Raw genomic sequence first — 17,265 nt, forward strand, 5'->3', positions numbered from 1 at the left:
AGAAACTTGTTCCAGGCTCCCTCTTAGTTGGTGACCTACAATAACTCCTCAGGTGGAGATTATGGGACAACCAGTTGCTTTAAGAACTCCTCTTCATGATGCCATGAACTTCTTTTCTTTATCTAGGAGTATTCATGTTTGGGAATTCTATATATGGAATCGAAAATCCATCACTTTTATCCATGAATCAGCCATATCATCATCGGAAAGTGATCCATCACTCCGTATCTGGCCTTCCTTCATGCCATGTTGATTTATTCATGCCATGTTTACTTAAGGATATTTCATCTTGTTACATGTGCATCGGTGGTGGAAGATATCCATAGATCTTCCCTCGACAGCCCTGCATAAACCCATGCATATATTTGTTCGAAAATAAAGGAATGAACATTATAATCAACATTACCTTTGTGATGTCTTTTCATCATGACATCTCCTAGTTTTTATCAGCATCCTGCATACATATCGACACATCTCCCAAATATATATATTGTCAAGGGCCTCTTTCTTTTTCAGACTCCATGAGAGTCTTCATATCTTTTATGGAGATATCCTAGTCAAATCTTCTTGGTCTTTCGGATGTTGATTTCATTTACCATGGTTGCATATTCCATGATCTCTTCCTTCCTTTCTTCACACATTTCATTCCCAGGAGCTTCCGATTAGAGTTCCTCAATTGTTGTCAACCTCCTCATACTTCATATGAGGACATATTATGTTGATTTCATCTAGTGAATGTGTGACCCATGCATTCTTGCATTCCTTCGAGGGAGGAGATCCTTCTTTTTTATTATGCTCTAAAGATAGAGCATTGATCCATGTTACCTGCAACCATATGACATGACTTCCACAATATCAAATGTAAGCACACATACCTAATTTTTCCTTTGGGTCATCCAGACTTCATGTAGTAGCTTCCTTGATTGAAAGAGCTTTAATCCATTGATCTGTGTCACTTTTATGTCATCATACCATCATCCCATGAATTCTACAAGTTTGGAATTCTTAATGAAACACTTGCTCCCCCTCATGATCGGTGAACCTTTCAATGAAGACTCCATCATAGAATCTTGAGGATCTAAAGTATCCCCATCAGCAGATGTTTCCTTTTGACAAATATATGATGAAACTTATACTAGATGACCTTGCCACTCGTGTTTTCAATGAGATTCCCAATAGCTACATCCTTGACCTCTATAGATTCTAACCATCTTTCATGCTTCTCAATGATGTTGTCCCAAGCTCTTGCTTTCAATGCTTCTATGATTCCTTGATGCATCCCATTATTTTACTTAGTGAATCATGACATCCATATCCTAGAAGAATTAGGAGCTTGAAAAGAACTTATGTGAGGAAGACTATCTCAATAATGGAGATCTATTACTTCCTCCTTCTTGGATTACTTCTTTTCAACTTCCTCCACTTCTTTGGTGATGTGGGCTTCTTCTCTTCCTATTTTGTTATAGTCATTCTTGAGCTTAGGACAATCTCTCCTAGAGTGCCCATATTCTTGACACCCATAGCATTGTATTTTAGCCATGTTCTTATTCTTTTTCTGAGGACCAAACTTTCGAAATTGTCCCTTTCTTTTTGTTATGGAAACATAAGCTTGATTTTTCTCACCTACTCCCACATCATATTTGGCCTTTAGTCTAGATTATTCAATCTTACACAATGACCATAGGTCTTGGAATGGAGTAGCTTCTTTCTTCCAATAATACTTGAATAAAAGTTACCCCACTTCTCTGGTAGTGCATTTGATACAAATGTAGTCATTTCTCTATCAGACATGACTTCTCCCAGATCTTGCAGTAGATCCCAGATCTGAGATAGCCTCATAAAGTATGAGGCTATTCCATATTCCCTTAACATCTTCAACTTGTAGAGTTCTTTCCTTAATGATATGACTTCTCCAACAGTGCTTACAGAAAACAACTCTACTAGTTTGCCATAGATTTCTTTTGAGGTTTCAAGTTTAGACACATATGTGATGAGGGGATCCTTGATGGATTCTATGAGAATCCTTTGAGGCCTAACCTCCTCTTTCATATACTTGGCAAGAGCTTGAGCATATTCCTTTCTTGATTTAGTGATAAAACCTTTGACATGTTCCATAACCTCATTTTCAATGAGATTCATATATGTCCTTTTCTTCCATGCAAGATAGTTTGAAGCCCCAACTAATTTGTTGCTTTCCTTGCAAAAATAAATTTTTAGAGATTCAAATGTTTACTTGATAGGATGCTCCTTCTTCTTGCTGCTTCCTTGATGATGATATAGAGGATAGAAAAATTCTCCTTAATGAAGGTATATTTCTTCAAGAATGATCCTTGATCCCATTGAAAGTGAGAAAACACCACCTTTTGATCTAGCTTACTTTGGATGAATAGTCTTCAAAACACTTTAACTTGAGGAGATGTAGGGTTTTGGCCTTCTCCCTCTTGACAATGATCCCAATATTTCTTTGTAGACTTCATTGATCTAGGGTTATGATGCTTCTTTTGACTTCAAGATGATCTTCGCTTTGATGCCTTCCTTGAAATTTGATCCTTGAGTGTCCCTTGATTAGATGCCCTTCCTTGACTTTGTCACCTTAGCTATGATACTGTGTTGAGAAATATAGGGCATAAATATTAAGTGATTTCTCTTCTATTAGTAACTGCTTGTGAGTGATTTTTACTTCTTTAGATTAAGATATTCTTTTAGTTAGGTTATTAGTGTTCTTCTTCATCAAACAAATACCAATGCATAAACCATAAAGAGACAAGAAACACAAAATATATGCTATCAACCATGACCAAAGCCTCTCACTCTTTGAGAGGAAAAACCAAACAAATTGTAACACCCCCTCCCACATCTAACCAAGTAACCATGCCAACCGTGGTAAATATGCGACGAGAGGCTACTATGATTGGATTCAACCTCCTATGTGACCTTAAGGAAGTGGAATCAATAGAAACATAACACAAAAACATTCAACATCAGCTTGAGGACCCTAAGGAACCAATCCAACACTTTAGACAACTTGCCCTTGGGTCCTATTGATGTTTTGACCAACTTAAGACTTAGTCGCTCTCATGCTATAGGAATGATAGTGTCCAAAAACCCATAGTCTCTCCCACAGGCTTGCCTGGCAGCATTCAAAGACTCATTTTGCTAGTTCTGTGCGAACGTCCCTAGGATTTGAGCCACTTTTTCAGGCCCAGAGCTCAGTTCACTACCCGGAATGGAATGATAACTTAGGAGCAGTAAAAGAACATGGAAACAATGATTCAAAAGTAACAAGTTTAACAAGACCTTAATCAGACCCCTACTAGCCATGTCATGCATTTCGTCAAACATGTTGCAAGCATGTAATCTACAGGTGTAACCAACATAATTAAACATAGGGATCTTATACTTATATGAGAATCACTAAGAACCATTATTCCCTCATGTCATTTTCTACATTACCATCTATTAGACCATAGATACATTATCCATTCATTTACAAGTAAAACATGCTGGGAACTATACATAGTTGCTGCCATACAACAAACATATAACCAACATCATAAAAATAGAAATACTCATGAAAGTAAAGTCATATAGACCACATATAATCCATCAAAATGCTCATAGAAATACAAGGAGAAATAAGCTTTCATTAATGATGCAAAAACCAAACTCGAGATGGGACTTCCATGTTCTACTCGACCATAGAATGGCTAAGCCAAATCTCCCTTCATCCATTCACCCTCATGCCATATTCCAAGCATGAATGTGGGACTCAAACCAAAAGAACCAACTAGGGCATACTGAGGCTAAACCACCTCACCCTCACCAATAAAAACCAGGCTTTACCGTAATCCATCCTAGATCACTAGGCCAACATAATAAACATATCATAACAAGATTTACCATGATCTCCACTCGATCACTAGGCCAAACAAACATGGATGCCACCATATTTCTCCACCTACACCGTGAGGAATTTTCCTACCTCCTAGTCTCTAAGGATTTACCACAATCCAAACCCGAATCACTAGGCCCTAAACCAAGATCCACTCTCCAGGCTTTACCACATATCCCACACTTGAGATTACTAGGCCCAATGGATAGAAAACCACCTCTTGGCTTTACCATATATCCTGCCATTCACCAACAAAGATTCCTAAGCCCACCGATGCAACATAATCCTAGATTTACCGCAACCCACAGTATGGCTTAGAGATCACTTAGCTAGTTTCTTTACCACAATCCACAATCCATTTCAAGGACCACTATGACATGTGCTCTATCATTTGAAGATCCACCCCACTCAGCTTCGAATCCATCTGGCAATCCAACTCAACCAAAACATGAGAACCCCATCACACCATGGCTATCTGAAAATGGCAACGTTGGGCTGAAAATACTGTTACCATGACACAACAACAAAAGAATCACATGCAATACCATGCATGCCAAATATAGCAAGGAAAATACACAAGTAAAAAGATACCTGCAACGAATCCTGTTGTAGCTGCTTGATCCTACCTTTCCCTACTTGATCTTTGCTTCATCTTGCCTTCTTTTTCCTTTCTTGATCCCATGCATAACCACAACAAAATATTGAGCCAAGAGATTACACTAACTAAGAGCTTGCCAACTGATCCTCAAAAGCCTTTTTATCAACGAGGCCTTTATTTTGTTCATTTTCCATTATTTCCCTTTAGTTTCCTCCTCACATGCAATATGTGACCTTTCACCTTCCTTTTCTCCTATTTTCCATTATTTTCATAAACAAATGTGCCAAAAATGCCATTTTTCCTTTCCAAAGCCTTAGCCATTGCCTTTTCCAATTTTCTTAGCCATAAACAACCAAATGAACACCCACTACCAGCATGTCCTAACCAACATTCAACTTGGAATACGTGTCCCATCAATCGTGGCCTTATATATTTTTACGTGAGTTTTTAACTAGGTTTGTTACACAATTCTTCTTCTTATAGATATTCCAATTGACAAATACCAAGACCAAGGCCCTTGACCTATTTGCCTCTCCAAGACCAAGACATAAGTTCCCTGCCACTGATCTTTGTGCGTAAGTCAATACTAGTCAAACTTCTGTTTCTTCCTTCTTTTCGGCTACCCTTCAATCTCGACTTCTTTCTGCTTCAGATTTGCACTGTATTTTGGCCCTAATTGCAATATGTGAGAAGTATAATAACTAAATTCTACACCTTGTTACTTCTTTGCTTAGAGGGATGACTCTCTCACATATTTTGGCTTGATGACTTTAGCTTCTATAAATGACTTTGCCAACTTTGGATCCTCTAGCAATACTCTCGGTTACCTCTGCAATAGATGTTGCTTCTTTACTGCCCATGTGTGACAAAAAAAAGCCCAAAGTAGTCTTGAAATAATTCTATCTTCTTCTCCCTTTACTTGCTGAATAAGGTTGCCTTCCTTGACCCCTTTTGCACTTCTTCTTCTGCCTTAAACCTTGACTAAATTGCAGACTTGATGACCATCCAAAAATTCTCTAAATTTTTGTCTCTAATTGAAATCCAAACTAGCCTATTTATAGTTGTTTCCCATGCTTAATTATCTGACTTGACAGGAGGATGAGCCGATGTGTCCATTTGAGAGATTATATTATTATTTTGAAGCTAAATTTAAGGAGGTGACTTTGTCTTGGTCATGGAGGGATATTTGACACTTTCATTGATTCATACACAAATGTAATATGCCCAATAAGGGTCCTTCGTACATGACATAGACTGAAATTGACTTTTATGACTAGATGAAAAATCCTAAAGGCTCACAATGAGAGACATCACTAAAAATAAAATTCCTTGCTCATGAAACCCATGAGACAAACATTACAATAATAATTTTATTTTTCTTCTTTTCATCAATTACATAAAATCACAATTACACGTCATTATGAAGACTAAACCTAGTTACTTTTCAACAAGGAAAACTAAAGATGCTCCTGCAGATGATGTAGCTTCTTCTAATCCAATGCAAACTGGAAACAAAGCATCAGAAGATGGTGAGACACATTTTTTCTATTCAGAGGCATCTAGTATGAAGTTGAAGCACTGTGTTTGTGAACTATCTGATAGATCTTACAAGATTTTTGTCTCTCAGGACCAACACATGTTCTAGTTGTTCATGGGTTAGATGAGAATGTTGATGAAGAGATGTTACAATATGAATTTTCCAAGCCTTCTCCTATAAAGGTAACCATGATAGATTTGATTACTCTGCTTCATGTGATTGATGAATAAGTTACTCTTTCCAAATGATAAGTGTCTATGTCACAAACTAACTTTTTTTTAGGACCTTGTTGACGGTGCTGGACCTGTTATCACTCAGGTTGTCCTTAAGCTCCGGAAAAGGATACGGCCGAGGTAACCACAAACCAACTTTGGACTGCAGGTTCTAGCCAACCTGCAATCAGAGAGGGCTCTCTCTTTATGATTTAGCTTTGTTTGAAAAGGATTTTAGGCTAGGTATTGATTTCAGGGGTTTGACTTGTAATTTGGTAGGAAGGATGGTGCAATTCAAGCAGAGAGGCAAAACATTATCTGGTCTATTTCAAACCATTGGGCATGGAGTCAAAGAGTAGGAGTGCTGGTGCGTTTTCTTGGTCAAAAAGACAAACATGGAGCAAGGTAGCTGAATATGAAACAATCTTTCAAGCTATAGGGTGGAGTGAAAACTAAGGCATGAGAGGCAATTAAGAATCTCTCAAACATGTTTAGCAGAAGGAAGACGAATAAGCTTTGCCTAGGAGCAATTAAGAATTCCTAGTTAACAGCCATTCATATGTAAAATAGGTTAAACATGAGCCATAAAGGAATTCATATTCATCCCTAAATCAAGAGGAAAACATTAAGAGACCACAGAAATTGAGCATAGAGTGCAAGCATGCAAATTCTAAACCAATCTTTCTTTCTGTGATTTGAGCATATATGAGATGAAAGTAACAGAGATGAGGAACACTTATTGTTTCATATAGCAGCGCAAGAATTCCACATTAACATCTTCAACCATTAAACACTGCGCAGACCGATGTTCTCCAAAACTTTTGAGCAGTCTTTGATTATAGAAAAATATCAGACATACAGTGCGAGTCTCTCTCGAGATACATTAGCCGACCAACCCCTCTAACAATGCAGAGGGTCGTATTTATACAAAACTTGAATACAAAAATATCTAGGCAAGAAGTTAATAGCTCATAACTTCTCTACCAACTCCTAAGGAGTGGTTGATGAAAAAGTAAATGCTGGAATAAATACAAGTGCAACAGCTGTTCTCTTCTGGCAGCAAATGTTGACTTTTGAGTCACTTTGAGTCGGCTGGGCCGCGTTCTTAGAAATCCGCGCCCCTAGGTTCGCCATCTCAGCGTTTTTGCTTGGTAACTGCTCCTACCTGTCCTGCGCCTTCTTTCATTGCTCTGTCTAGTGCATTCTGTGCCTTAATCTGGGCTTGCTGATGACCTGCAGCTGTCTGTGATTTTGAAATAAACAAAAAAGAGGGAAAAACTGAAATCACCTGGGTAATACGGCCAGCATTGCTTACCACCAATTCTCAGAAGGCCACTGATGTCTTTGTATTTTGACAAGTGTTTCATCGGCCTTTGTGTACTTATAATAACTAGGCGGCATCTCAAACAGATGATTGATCTCGTGCTCCAGGTAAAATAAGCTTTCCAGTCTGTCGTAGAGCGTCTGTCCTGTAGGTGGCCCGGCCTCTGTTGCGGAACTTGATGCAGCAGTAAGCTGATTATTGACAAAGTTATTGAGCCTGGTAGAATACTGGTCACATGTCAATAGTTTTCCAGCACTGGTCAGCAGGCTGGGCAATCCCCTGGTTTGTAATGCTGCAAGCCTTACGTCAAAATTGTCTACATCTCTTTGTATATCCCGACATCTTGCCTCCAGAGTTTGCACCAGGCTTCTCAATGTGAGCACACTTTTTGCTGTCAGTATGGCATCTGTTCTGCTCACGATATGGAGTGCTGCCAGTTCTTCCCTAGTCTGATGATTCAGAAAATTGATCATTCTGTTGGCCTGGTCAGGCATATTTCCTAATGCTGCCTTGGCTCTCTGGCTTTCAGTCTTAGCACGACCAAGCAGTTCCACCTGTTCATATATGGCCTGAATTGACCTCCATTGGCCAGCGATTGACTGATTTATTTTGGCCCACAGGATCTTCTTTACTTCAGCCAAAGTCTTATCCAATGACAGCTCTTTTTCCAAGGTTTTGATTTTGTCCCTCAGGGCCTTGATTTCTCTTGATTGCTCACCCACTGTCATTTTAGATTTGTCATATTTTGTTCCTAGCTCAGCCAATTTTTCTTGGGCTTGTTTAATCTCTGTTGCCTGAAGCTCTACCTCTTTGATAGCCCTTTTTAATTCGTCCATGCTCATGCTAGACTCAGGAATTGCTGTTGTTGCTGCTGTAGCACCTGTAGTTGCTGTGGTTGTTGGAATAATTGGAGGGGTGGCCGTTGCATGTGCTGGAGGAACAGCAACACCAGTTGGAAGTGTTTGAGGCGGCTGGGAGGTCGACTCTCCCTGTTTTTCTTGCAGTGCCTTCTCCAATTCCCCTTCCAAATCAATCACTCTTTGGTTTAATTTCATGATCAAATCCAGTTGATCCTCAGCTTCTTTTTCTTTCTGCAGTTCCCCTGTTTGAGGATGCTCAGTAGGAAGCAACCTCAATCTCTTTTTTAATGCAGCAATGTCGTCGTCTTTCTTTTTCATAAGGGTCCTCACACCCTTAGGATCTTTAGGATCATGTCCTAAGTCCACAATAATCTCCTCCAGTGTTCTAATTCTATTATCTTTGGCCGTGGAAGACAGTCTCTCAAAATCCAACTGAGTGTTGGTATTCTTCAATGATTCATTTAACTCATGAGCCAATGTGGCCTTCTCAGCAAGTGTAGCATAAAGCATTTCAGCTGTCTGCTTGTGTAGCTCTATTTGGTCCATGGGGTGAATATCTTTGGACAGGACCTCTAGCCTTGTCTTAACAAAATCTGCAGCTGACTGTGGCTGCTGCACCTTGGGCTTGAAGTGGGTCAAAAACATCTTTTCTTGCTTTATATCAAATGCTGCCATCAGTCTTTCCTGTTTGGCAGGTGTTGCCTTCAAGAATTGTTCATACAATTGCACTCTCAGTTGCTCGTTTTGAGCTTTGATTTCTTTGAAGCTGGCCTTGGTGCTGGCTGGTTTCTTGCCTTTCTGTGTGGAGGAAGATACCTCCAATCCGCGTTGTACATCTTGCTCTTGTTGTCTCTGTTGCTCTTGCTGAACAGAGCTTGTTGGTGTATGCAGACTTGCTTCCCTTCTTGGGCTCTCTACAACCTCTTCACTGACCTCCTCCTCAATTGGAGAGTCACCTCTTTGCCTTTTTGACTCAGGCTGCTGTGTAGACCCACTGGCAGGTGTGGAGTCTTCCCGGTCTCTTTTCCTGCCTCTCTCTTCATGGGCAGGAGTCTGCAAAATTGGTATTTGGGCTGCCTCTGCTTGTTGTGGGAGGGCTTGTCCTTGAATTTGTCCCGTTGAGGTGACCTGCTGTTCCCTGACCGTTTGCTCTGTTTCCATCGGTTCCTTCCCTTTGGCTGTACCTGTTGCTGATGTAGAAGCTCCTTGGGCAATCTGTGAAGATGCAGCTGTAGACGGGCCCTCTTTCACTTGGTATGGCAGCCTGAAATATACCTGGTCATCAGAATCCAAGTCAAGAGTTTTTTCAAGATCCTTAGCAGTTTGTTCCAAAATTTCCTCTTGAGTTAATTCTTCCACTAGAGTTCCTTGTACCCATGCATCTTGGTTAGCATATGGTTCGACTTGAGGGTTTTTGCAGTGGTCATATGGTGTCAATCTATACTTGACCCTTCTGGCATTAATAAAACCAAGCGGGTCATAAGGGACCCACCAGAAACTCCTCTTCAATTTAAATTGATCTTTGAGTATTAGGTCAGCTTCTTGCCAACCATCCTTCTTGTTCATGATGAAGGGGCCTAAGCGGTCTCTGAATTTCAGTTGTGCCCTTTTCTTAGTGCTGTGGAAGTGAGTCAAATCTGAATTTATAAGTTGCCTGTAGTATTCTAATGCAAACAGCCTCATTGGCACGTATCTTGGAAGCCTGTAAGGACACAACTCACAGCCATAAATTCTGATGACCGTATGGTTTTGATATAGGTACCAATCACCTAATTTGAAATTCTTAGACAACTGTAAGATCTTTTGCATTTCATAGGTTATTCTAGGAGGAGGAACCTTCATTAGGAGGCAGGACACAGGATATACAAACTGGTCAATGAACTCACAGTATGAATAAGGGGAGTCTTGAACTTGGTGGAAAACTGATGACCAGAAGACAACAGACCTCCTTTCTCCCCTTGAATCCAGTTTCTTGATAGGGCATTGGAAGATGTCAGATTGATAAAACATGAAGAGATGATAGATATAGGAGGAATATTTGAAAATTCCCTGCCTATCTAGTCTTGTGAGCTGGTCATGGATTTTGTCTGATATGAACCTGGCATAATTATACTTGACAGCAGGAGGCTGTCCTTGGCTGAAAGAAGACAATATAACCAGCACTGTCTCGTCTACAAGTTCAGTTGATGTGAATCCCAACACATAGGATATCATATCTACCAGTAATTTGCCCACCTCATTGAAATGATCATAAGGAAATGGAGGTGGTTCTTTTGGTTGGCAATCTGCCCTCATAAATGTTTCAGCAACCATTTCAATCTTGGTACCAAGTAACCACGAGGCCTCTTGCAGCAAACTATTTATGGAAAAGGGCAGTAGCGTGTGACTTGTTTTGAAGTTCAACATCTGGTTGATGGAGTCAGGAGTAGTGTAGAAAAGTATGCTTCCAGATGAAGACTTGACAACCCTCTGACTCGGTTCATAATTTGCAGCACAAAGGTGAATGATCTCAGGAAAGACGTTGACAGAAGGGAGGAAATAATGGGGCAGACCGGACTCCCATATGCAATACTTGTCAGTTCTGTCTATGAAACAGTTTCTCAGCTGGCAGTAGGTGCGTAGATGATTTCTTTTGGCAACAAAGTCTTGAATGAGGTAATCTGTATCGGCCAAGGGCATGGACTCCAATTCTTTACTTGGCGGGTTGATGGGAGTAACATTCAGAGCAGATGGAGCGGCCATTATGTAACTTTGCGTGCTTGAGCTGAAAGGAGGGCTACTGAAACAATCGGCTATCAAATTTGCTCACAACAACCAGCAAGAGTAGGCAAATTGAACTTCAAATGTGATAGTAGTTGAACGGCTTGAGAGCCTATGCTGTAAGAGACCAACTTGGAGGAGTTTTTGGGTCAACCTCCCTTTTCTTGGTAAATTCTCTGGAGCTAAAGACTGTGAGGAACAATGCAGGGGAGCAGAGGGCAATTGCAGTTTCAGTGGACGGATTTGAACAGCGGAACGGGGTAAAATTGGGCAATGCTGAGCTGCTGAGCAATTTTTACTGGGGGCCGAGCTTTAAACAGAATTCGCCCGCAAAAGTGTAAATGGGCATGAGGTTTTCTGAGATTTTTCTGAAGTGAGGGGCCTTCAGCAGGTTTACTGAAGTCTCAGGCGCAACAGAACTACGAATTGGGGAACTTTACAGGTTTACAGTGAGTGCAGTGGATAAAATGAACAAGCAGGAGCGAAAAAGAGGAGGATATGACAAATACCTGGTTCAGACTGTGCCGAAGGTGGACAAACTGGTACGCAGATAGATGATGGAGCTGAATTGCAGTCCGCAGTAGCTTGCCTGGTCGCTTTGAAGCTTCGGGAGTGAGAGAATGAATGGAATAGGGAGCCGGCGCGTTCAAATGAACCCATAGAAATGAATTACAACGGTCGTCCGCGCTCTTTTAAGCGAAAAAATTGTCATTTGGCGCTTTTTTCGGGATGGATGACGTCATTATGTACGGATGAGTGGCGTGGCAGTGACGTGGCAATGCCATGGAGGCAGGGTGCAGGGACAACGGGGTGAGGTGGCGGCAACGTGTGAGGACAACGGAGTGCAGAAGGTGATGTCAGTAGATAAGACGTGGCGCTGACGTCACACAGGAGAGGGCGGTAAGCGGTTTCTGGGTGCACCGCTTATGTTCACGTAAGCAGTTTTGGGAGGAGGGGCTCCGCCACACCCTAGAGCCTGACGCGTGGCGGGAGTACGGCGGGAAAACCGCTGAACTCCTGGACGTTAAAGCTCGGACGTGTTTCATATAGAAAAGCCCGCCCACTATAGATCTGGGGCGGGCCAGATCTAACGGCTGGCGGGACAATCAACGTGACGGTGGGTTATGGCAGGGACCCACTCGGTATTTTATTTAATTTATTGGTACAGCGGGGGGGGGGGGGGGGGGGGGGGGTTACAACATTAATAAAGTGGGTTTTTCGGGTTTTACACAGCGGGCGGGGTTATGAACTTCGGAAACATGGGTTTTGCGGGTAAGGTTTTAAGCGAGGGGGCCCAGATGGATTCGATATTTCCCTACCTTTTTTATTTTTTTTTATTTTTAGAACATATGGCTATAGTGCCTAGGGAGGCTATTTAATATTTTTTGGGGATTTTTTATATATTTTTAGTAATGAATAGGGATACGGGAGAAATTAGGGAGCTACATAATAGAATTAGGAATTAATATGAGTTTATGAAAATGAAAATGGAGGGGAAATGATGAAAAGTCTGTGAACTGATGATAAACATAGATGGTTGTGTAGAAGATGAAAACATAACTTTTACACAAGAAATGTGGCTTCTTTTCAGTTAAGAAAACCAACTTTACCTTGATGTTTTACAAAAATGAAATGGAATGAGGACTTGTTTGGCAGATCCTGAGGTCTTTAAGGGGATGTTAGTGAGGAACTTTTGAGGGGGAGGAGAAGGGATGTTAGATATGCTTCAAAAATTCTACCATTGATGAGATGAGCTGTGCTTGTTAAAGCCCAAAACTGAAGACAATCTTGTTTCTGCAACCCCAGGCTACCTACCCTTTTAACAACACCTAGCATTTTTTGTTACTTCAGGAAGGGTGCATTTAGACTTGCAAACCCTGATTTCTTTTTCTTTTCAACTGCCTTCCTATCTAAAAACTACCCTTATTTCTGCCAGGGGCTCAGCTTGAACTGTTGAGCTCCCAAGATTCTCTACCTATCTACACATCTGCCAAGCTTAAGCTGTTTGGCCAGATATTATTCTCTATATTCTAAGACAAGCAATTTAAACTTTAGGGAAACCAAGCTTAGGCTATTTGGTTTTCCTTTGACTGAGCAACCTTTCAAAATGGAACCTTTGCAGCATGGAAAAGATGAACATGTTTGGCACTTCCACTGTCAATCATGAAATATGAAACCTGTTGCAACAGGAGGCTAACAGGACCCACCAACATGTAAGGGGATATCCCCGGTAAGAAGTCCCAATTAGACCTCAGACCGTTTGGTGTAGGAGTCCCAGCAGTGGGTCATACAGTAATGCCATGACCACGATTGCACATAGAGGCAAGTAAGATAACACTGTTGGTAGGAAGGTGCATGAGAGTTTCTAACACATTGGGATTGAGATGAGTGCATCCCTTGGAAACCTGTGATAGCATGGAGTTAAGAAGGGAACACACGAGCAATGATGCATCACAACATGGAAGGCAATTTAGCTAGCAATCCAAAGTGATTGTTAAGCCAACAACACATTTCAGAAAGATTCATACTTATATACACATAAATAGCTATACATGCATGCGTAAGCAAACAAATACATATATCATTTAGAGTAAACAGATAACTGAAATACAATACAACATATGCATGAAAGATGTTGGCTCTTGTTATATTAAGAAGTGTAAGTTCCAGTCATACAATACATCCATGTCCGACAACTAGTTCCAATAGCGGAACGTTACAACCACAACCACCTGCTCCTCCAAAGAGATGTATTAGCTCTGCACAGTGTAGAAGCCAAGGCTCATTACAATACTGTCCAAGCTCTCTCTAAGATAGTCCTATCGGAAGCTTGGCTAACCAAAAGCCCTTACAATGAGTTATGAGGGACTATTTATAGCAAAGGGTGGGGTGACCCTTGACATTCCCCTTTGTGACAGTTCATCTACCCTCATGGCTCTTCATCTACTCTATGACTGTTACATCCAACTATCGACACTTGAACTTACACTTGATAAGACGTTACATTACAATGCACATGTACCCATGTGAGACAAAATGGCTTGAGCAAGCCATGCAAGGCATCACTAACACTCAGACCGTTGTGGTGAGACCAAACTCTTTGACATCCTTGTGATGGTCGATGGTGGCGACTTGATGCCAAGCTTGATCATCCATGATGGTGTGCGTGCACTCAATGGTGACATCTTGTTGAAGCAAACTCTTGTCTCCATTGCATCCGAGTACATTGATATGGCTCCTCCGTCCCATTCATCTGATAGCATGCACATGGTCATCCTAGGTGCGACTCGACCAACAACATGTTGATACATAGAGTTTGCACTGATCTCCAAGCATGTGCTGGTGGCCGTGCACATCGAATTGTCAAAATACATGTTCAACTCCAGTTGAACTTACTTCTTGTCTTCACTTTGGCGAGTGTGCCAAATGGGTGGGATCGCATGCATGCGCATAATGACATGCATGCTGCTAAATTCCCTTACATGCGATTAACAACATTGCTTACCTTGTCTGCTCTGTTCCAGCTACTGGGATGGATCTATAACTTGTACGAGTGTAGTTTCATTTGTGAGTGCATGTTGTGCCCCTTGTTGTACCTGTTCCTGCTGCAACTCATTCTCTCGTCTATGCAGCTCATTTTCTCCCTTGAGTTGTTGCTTCAGCACATGCAACTCCTTCTTTGTTCCATTCTCTACCTTCGTGCGATCTTCATGTCGCCTCATCACCTCATAGCTCGAGTCTTCAAAGTTGCTTTCATCACAAGTGGATCTGCTTGAGCTTACAACTTTGTTCTACCTCTGTGTTGTCAAAAACCTTCCTCTTGTATTCGTTGCATCTAATATGCTGCCTTCAGCTGCTATTGATGGTTCTGCCATCATATCTTGATGTCCTTGTCTACGAACAACTTGATGTCTTCGTGGGTAGGCAAGTTCATAGACACTTGATCGACTGCATCCCCAAGCATGCTCTGAATAATGTCTTTGAATCTGCTCTCTTGAAACCATTATACTTGTGCTGTTGAGAGGTAGATGAACACCTGCGATACCTAGAGACATGGAAACACTCATGGCAAGAAATCTGTCAGTCAAAAACCAAAACGAACATGAGAACTAACTTGCAACATACATGTGTGACTGATAATGAAGGTTGCTCAATTTCCGCCTGGAGGTTGGGAGACTGACTGCCAAAACTGTGCAAGGAAAAACCCAGCCTGTCAAGAGTCTGACTAACTACTGGAACTGCGTAATGCACAGTCCAGCCTGGCCTGCTGAGGATTGAAACTGTGCAATGTGTAATTTCAGTCAGCAGTGACATGCAACCAATAAACTGCATTACGCAGTTTTTGCGGCCAACATGACACTATCTCCAAGAATTGTGCAATGCAAGCCTGGAGGTCAGTGCCTGGCTAGAATTTCACAATTTCTGGAGGGAAAGCAGAGCCTTCGCTTCCGGAAATGCACATATTTAGCTGGGTAAGGCACGGTTCAGGCCAAGGCAGCCTAGTTCGGATGACGAGCGACTGAAAACACGAGAAGTGTGAATGCATGATGAGATGAGTGCAAACAAGAGTGAATGCTCATTCATGCAAACAACAAGTGTAGGATTCGAAAAATGGGAAGCATGCACGTGTGTGAAGTGAGTCGCCACAACGGCAACCCTCCGTGCAAAACAGTGTCATGCATGCGACAACAGTGAGATGCAAACGAAAACTAAAACGGTGCTAGTACAAGCTAGTATGCATGCAAACGACAACAAGCACTCACTGAAATCAAGCATACAACATTCATACGAAGCAAAACACAAAAAGCGCCAGAAACACAATGCAAGTCATGAGCAACAGGCTTACCCCAAGAAAACTGAGTTGAATGTGTCGACGAATCCTAGATGCAATGTGGGATGCCAGAGCTACAAGGTCAATGTGAGGAATGAGCTCTGCAACGTCCAATTGATGAGTTTTGATAAGATTGAGGTTGTGACGTGCATGCCACAAATATAGGAAAAGTGACACTTGGTGAGAGGTTTATGAGATGATCCTTGCATGTAACCTCCAGCTACTAAAAATAGATCCCTAAATCAAGAGATGCCTTTGCATGCTGCCTTGGGAGGAGCAACCCATGCATGCAAATCAATTTTGCTTGATCCCGGAGGGAACCGATCAAATTAACTGCTCAACTAGGAGGAAAAAATGCACATTTTTGGGAGGGAGATGGGTTGGCTTCCCAGAGGGATTACGCAATTTCTGGGTAGAGCAATTGACTGCTACCCAGAATTGCACAATTTCTGGGCTGAGCAACCCTGCTGGGAGGAATTGCGCTATTTTCTCAATGAATAGTGACAGGTAGAATTGTGCAATTCTGAATCCCAGCAGGCTGCCAAACAGAATTGCGCAATTTCTGGAGGGAAAGCTAGTTGCCATCCAGAATTGCACAATTTCTTGAGGGAGCTGCTCAGCCTGCAGTTGGGCCAAGTCCGATGAAATAACCTGTCAGGGGGATGCAACAAGCTTTGATGGATAGGGTGTCATTCTGCATGAAAATCATTGAAGCTTGTGTACTTGACAAGATAAGACATGTTGCTATGAAAGGTTGGTAGGGAGGCTCCAAAATGAAGCTAAGGAAAAATTTTAGAGGGTGGTTGTAGCCGCTACAACAATTGGCGACACACTGGTAGAACTCCAGCGCTCTGAATGGACCTTGTTTGTGAAAAGCAAGTCTAACACCTCCAGAAGTATTGTTCAGTTCTCAGTTTGTCTTGGTTTCCACACCTGCTTGATCATAAGATGTAGCATCTGCCAAGCTCTTTGTCGATTGATACACATTCCAAGCCAAGTCAACACAATTGTTTCCATTGGGGTTGAGGGGTATATTGGTGCACAAGCAGTATGATCGTCAGAGCCTTAGTTTCATCTCTGGTGTTGCTTCGCTGCCAGTAGGCCTGGACAGTACCTCGGTGGAGTCACGCAAGAACATAAGCATCGCTTCGCTGCTAGTGAGCTTAGTTAGTACCCCGACAAAGTTACTTGCATCACCTCTTTGCACATGAATCCTTTCTCTTCTTTTTCCTTATTCATTTTCATTTTTAT

At 41.7% G+C, this 17,265-nt stretch overlaps 1 protein-coding gene across 1 annotated transcript in view; it reads left to right on the top strand.

Moving 5' to 3' along the window:
* LOC149229685 (SUPPRESSOR OF ABI3-5-like) overlaps positions 1–17,265 on the top strand; it is a 70,187-nt gene that overhangs the window by 46,191 nt on the left and 6,731 nt on the right. Inside the window, exons 4-5 of the mRNA XM_089381104.1 lie at positions 5,943–6,019; positions 6,118–6,193. Coding sequence (XP_089237230.1) covers positions 5,943–6,019; positions 6,118–6,193 — 153 coding nt within the window. The remainder of the gene's footprint in view (positions 1–5,942; positions 6,020–6,117; positions 6,194–17,265) is intronic.

Source organism: Pinus tabuliformis, chromosome J (genome assembly GCF_031772625.1).
Source record: "Pinus tabuliformis cultivar Carrire ecotype Pingquan chromosome J, CPIR1, whole genome shotgun sequence".
NCBI lineage: Eukaryota > Viridiplantae > Streptophyta > Pinopsida > Pinales > Pinaceae > Pinus > Pinus tabuliformis.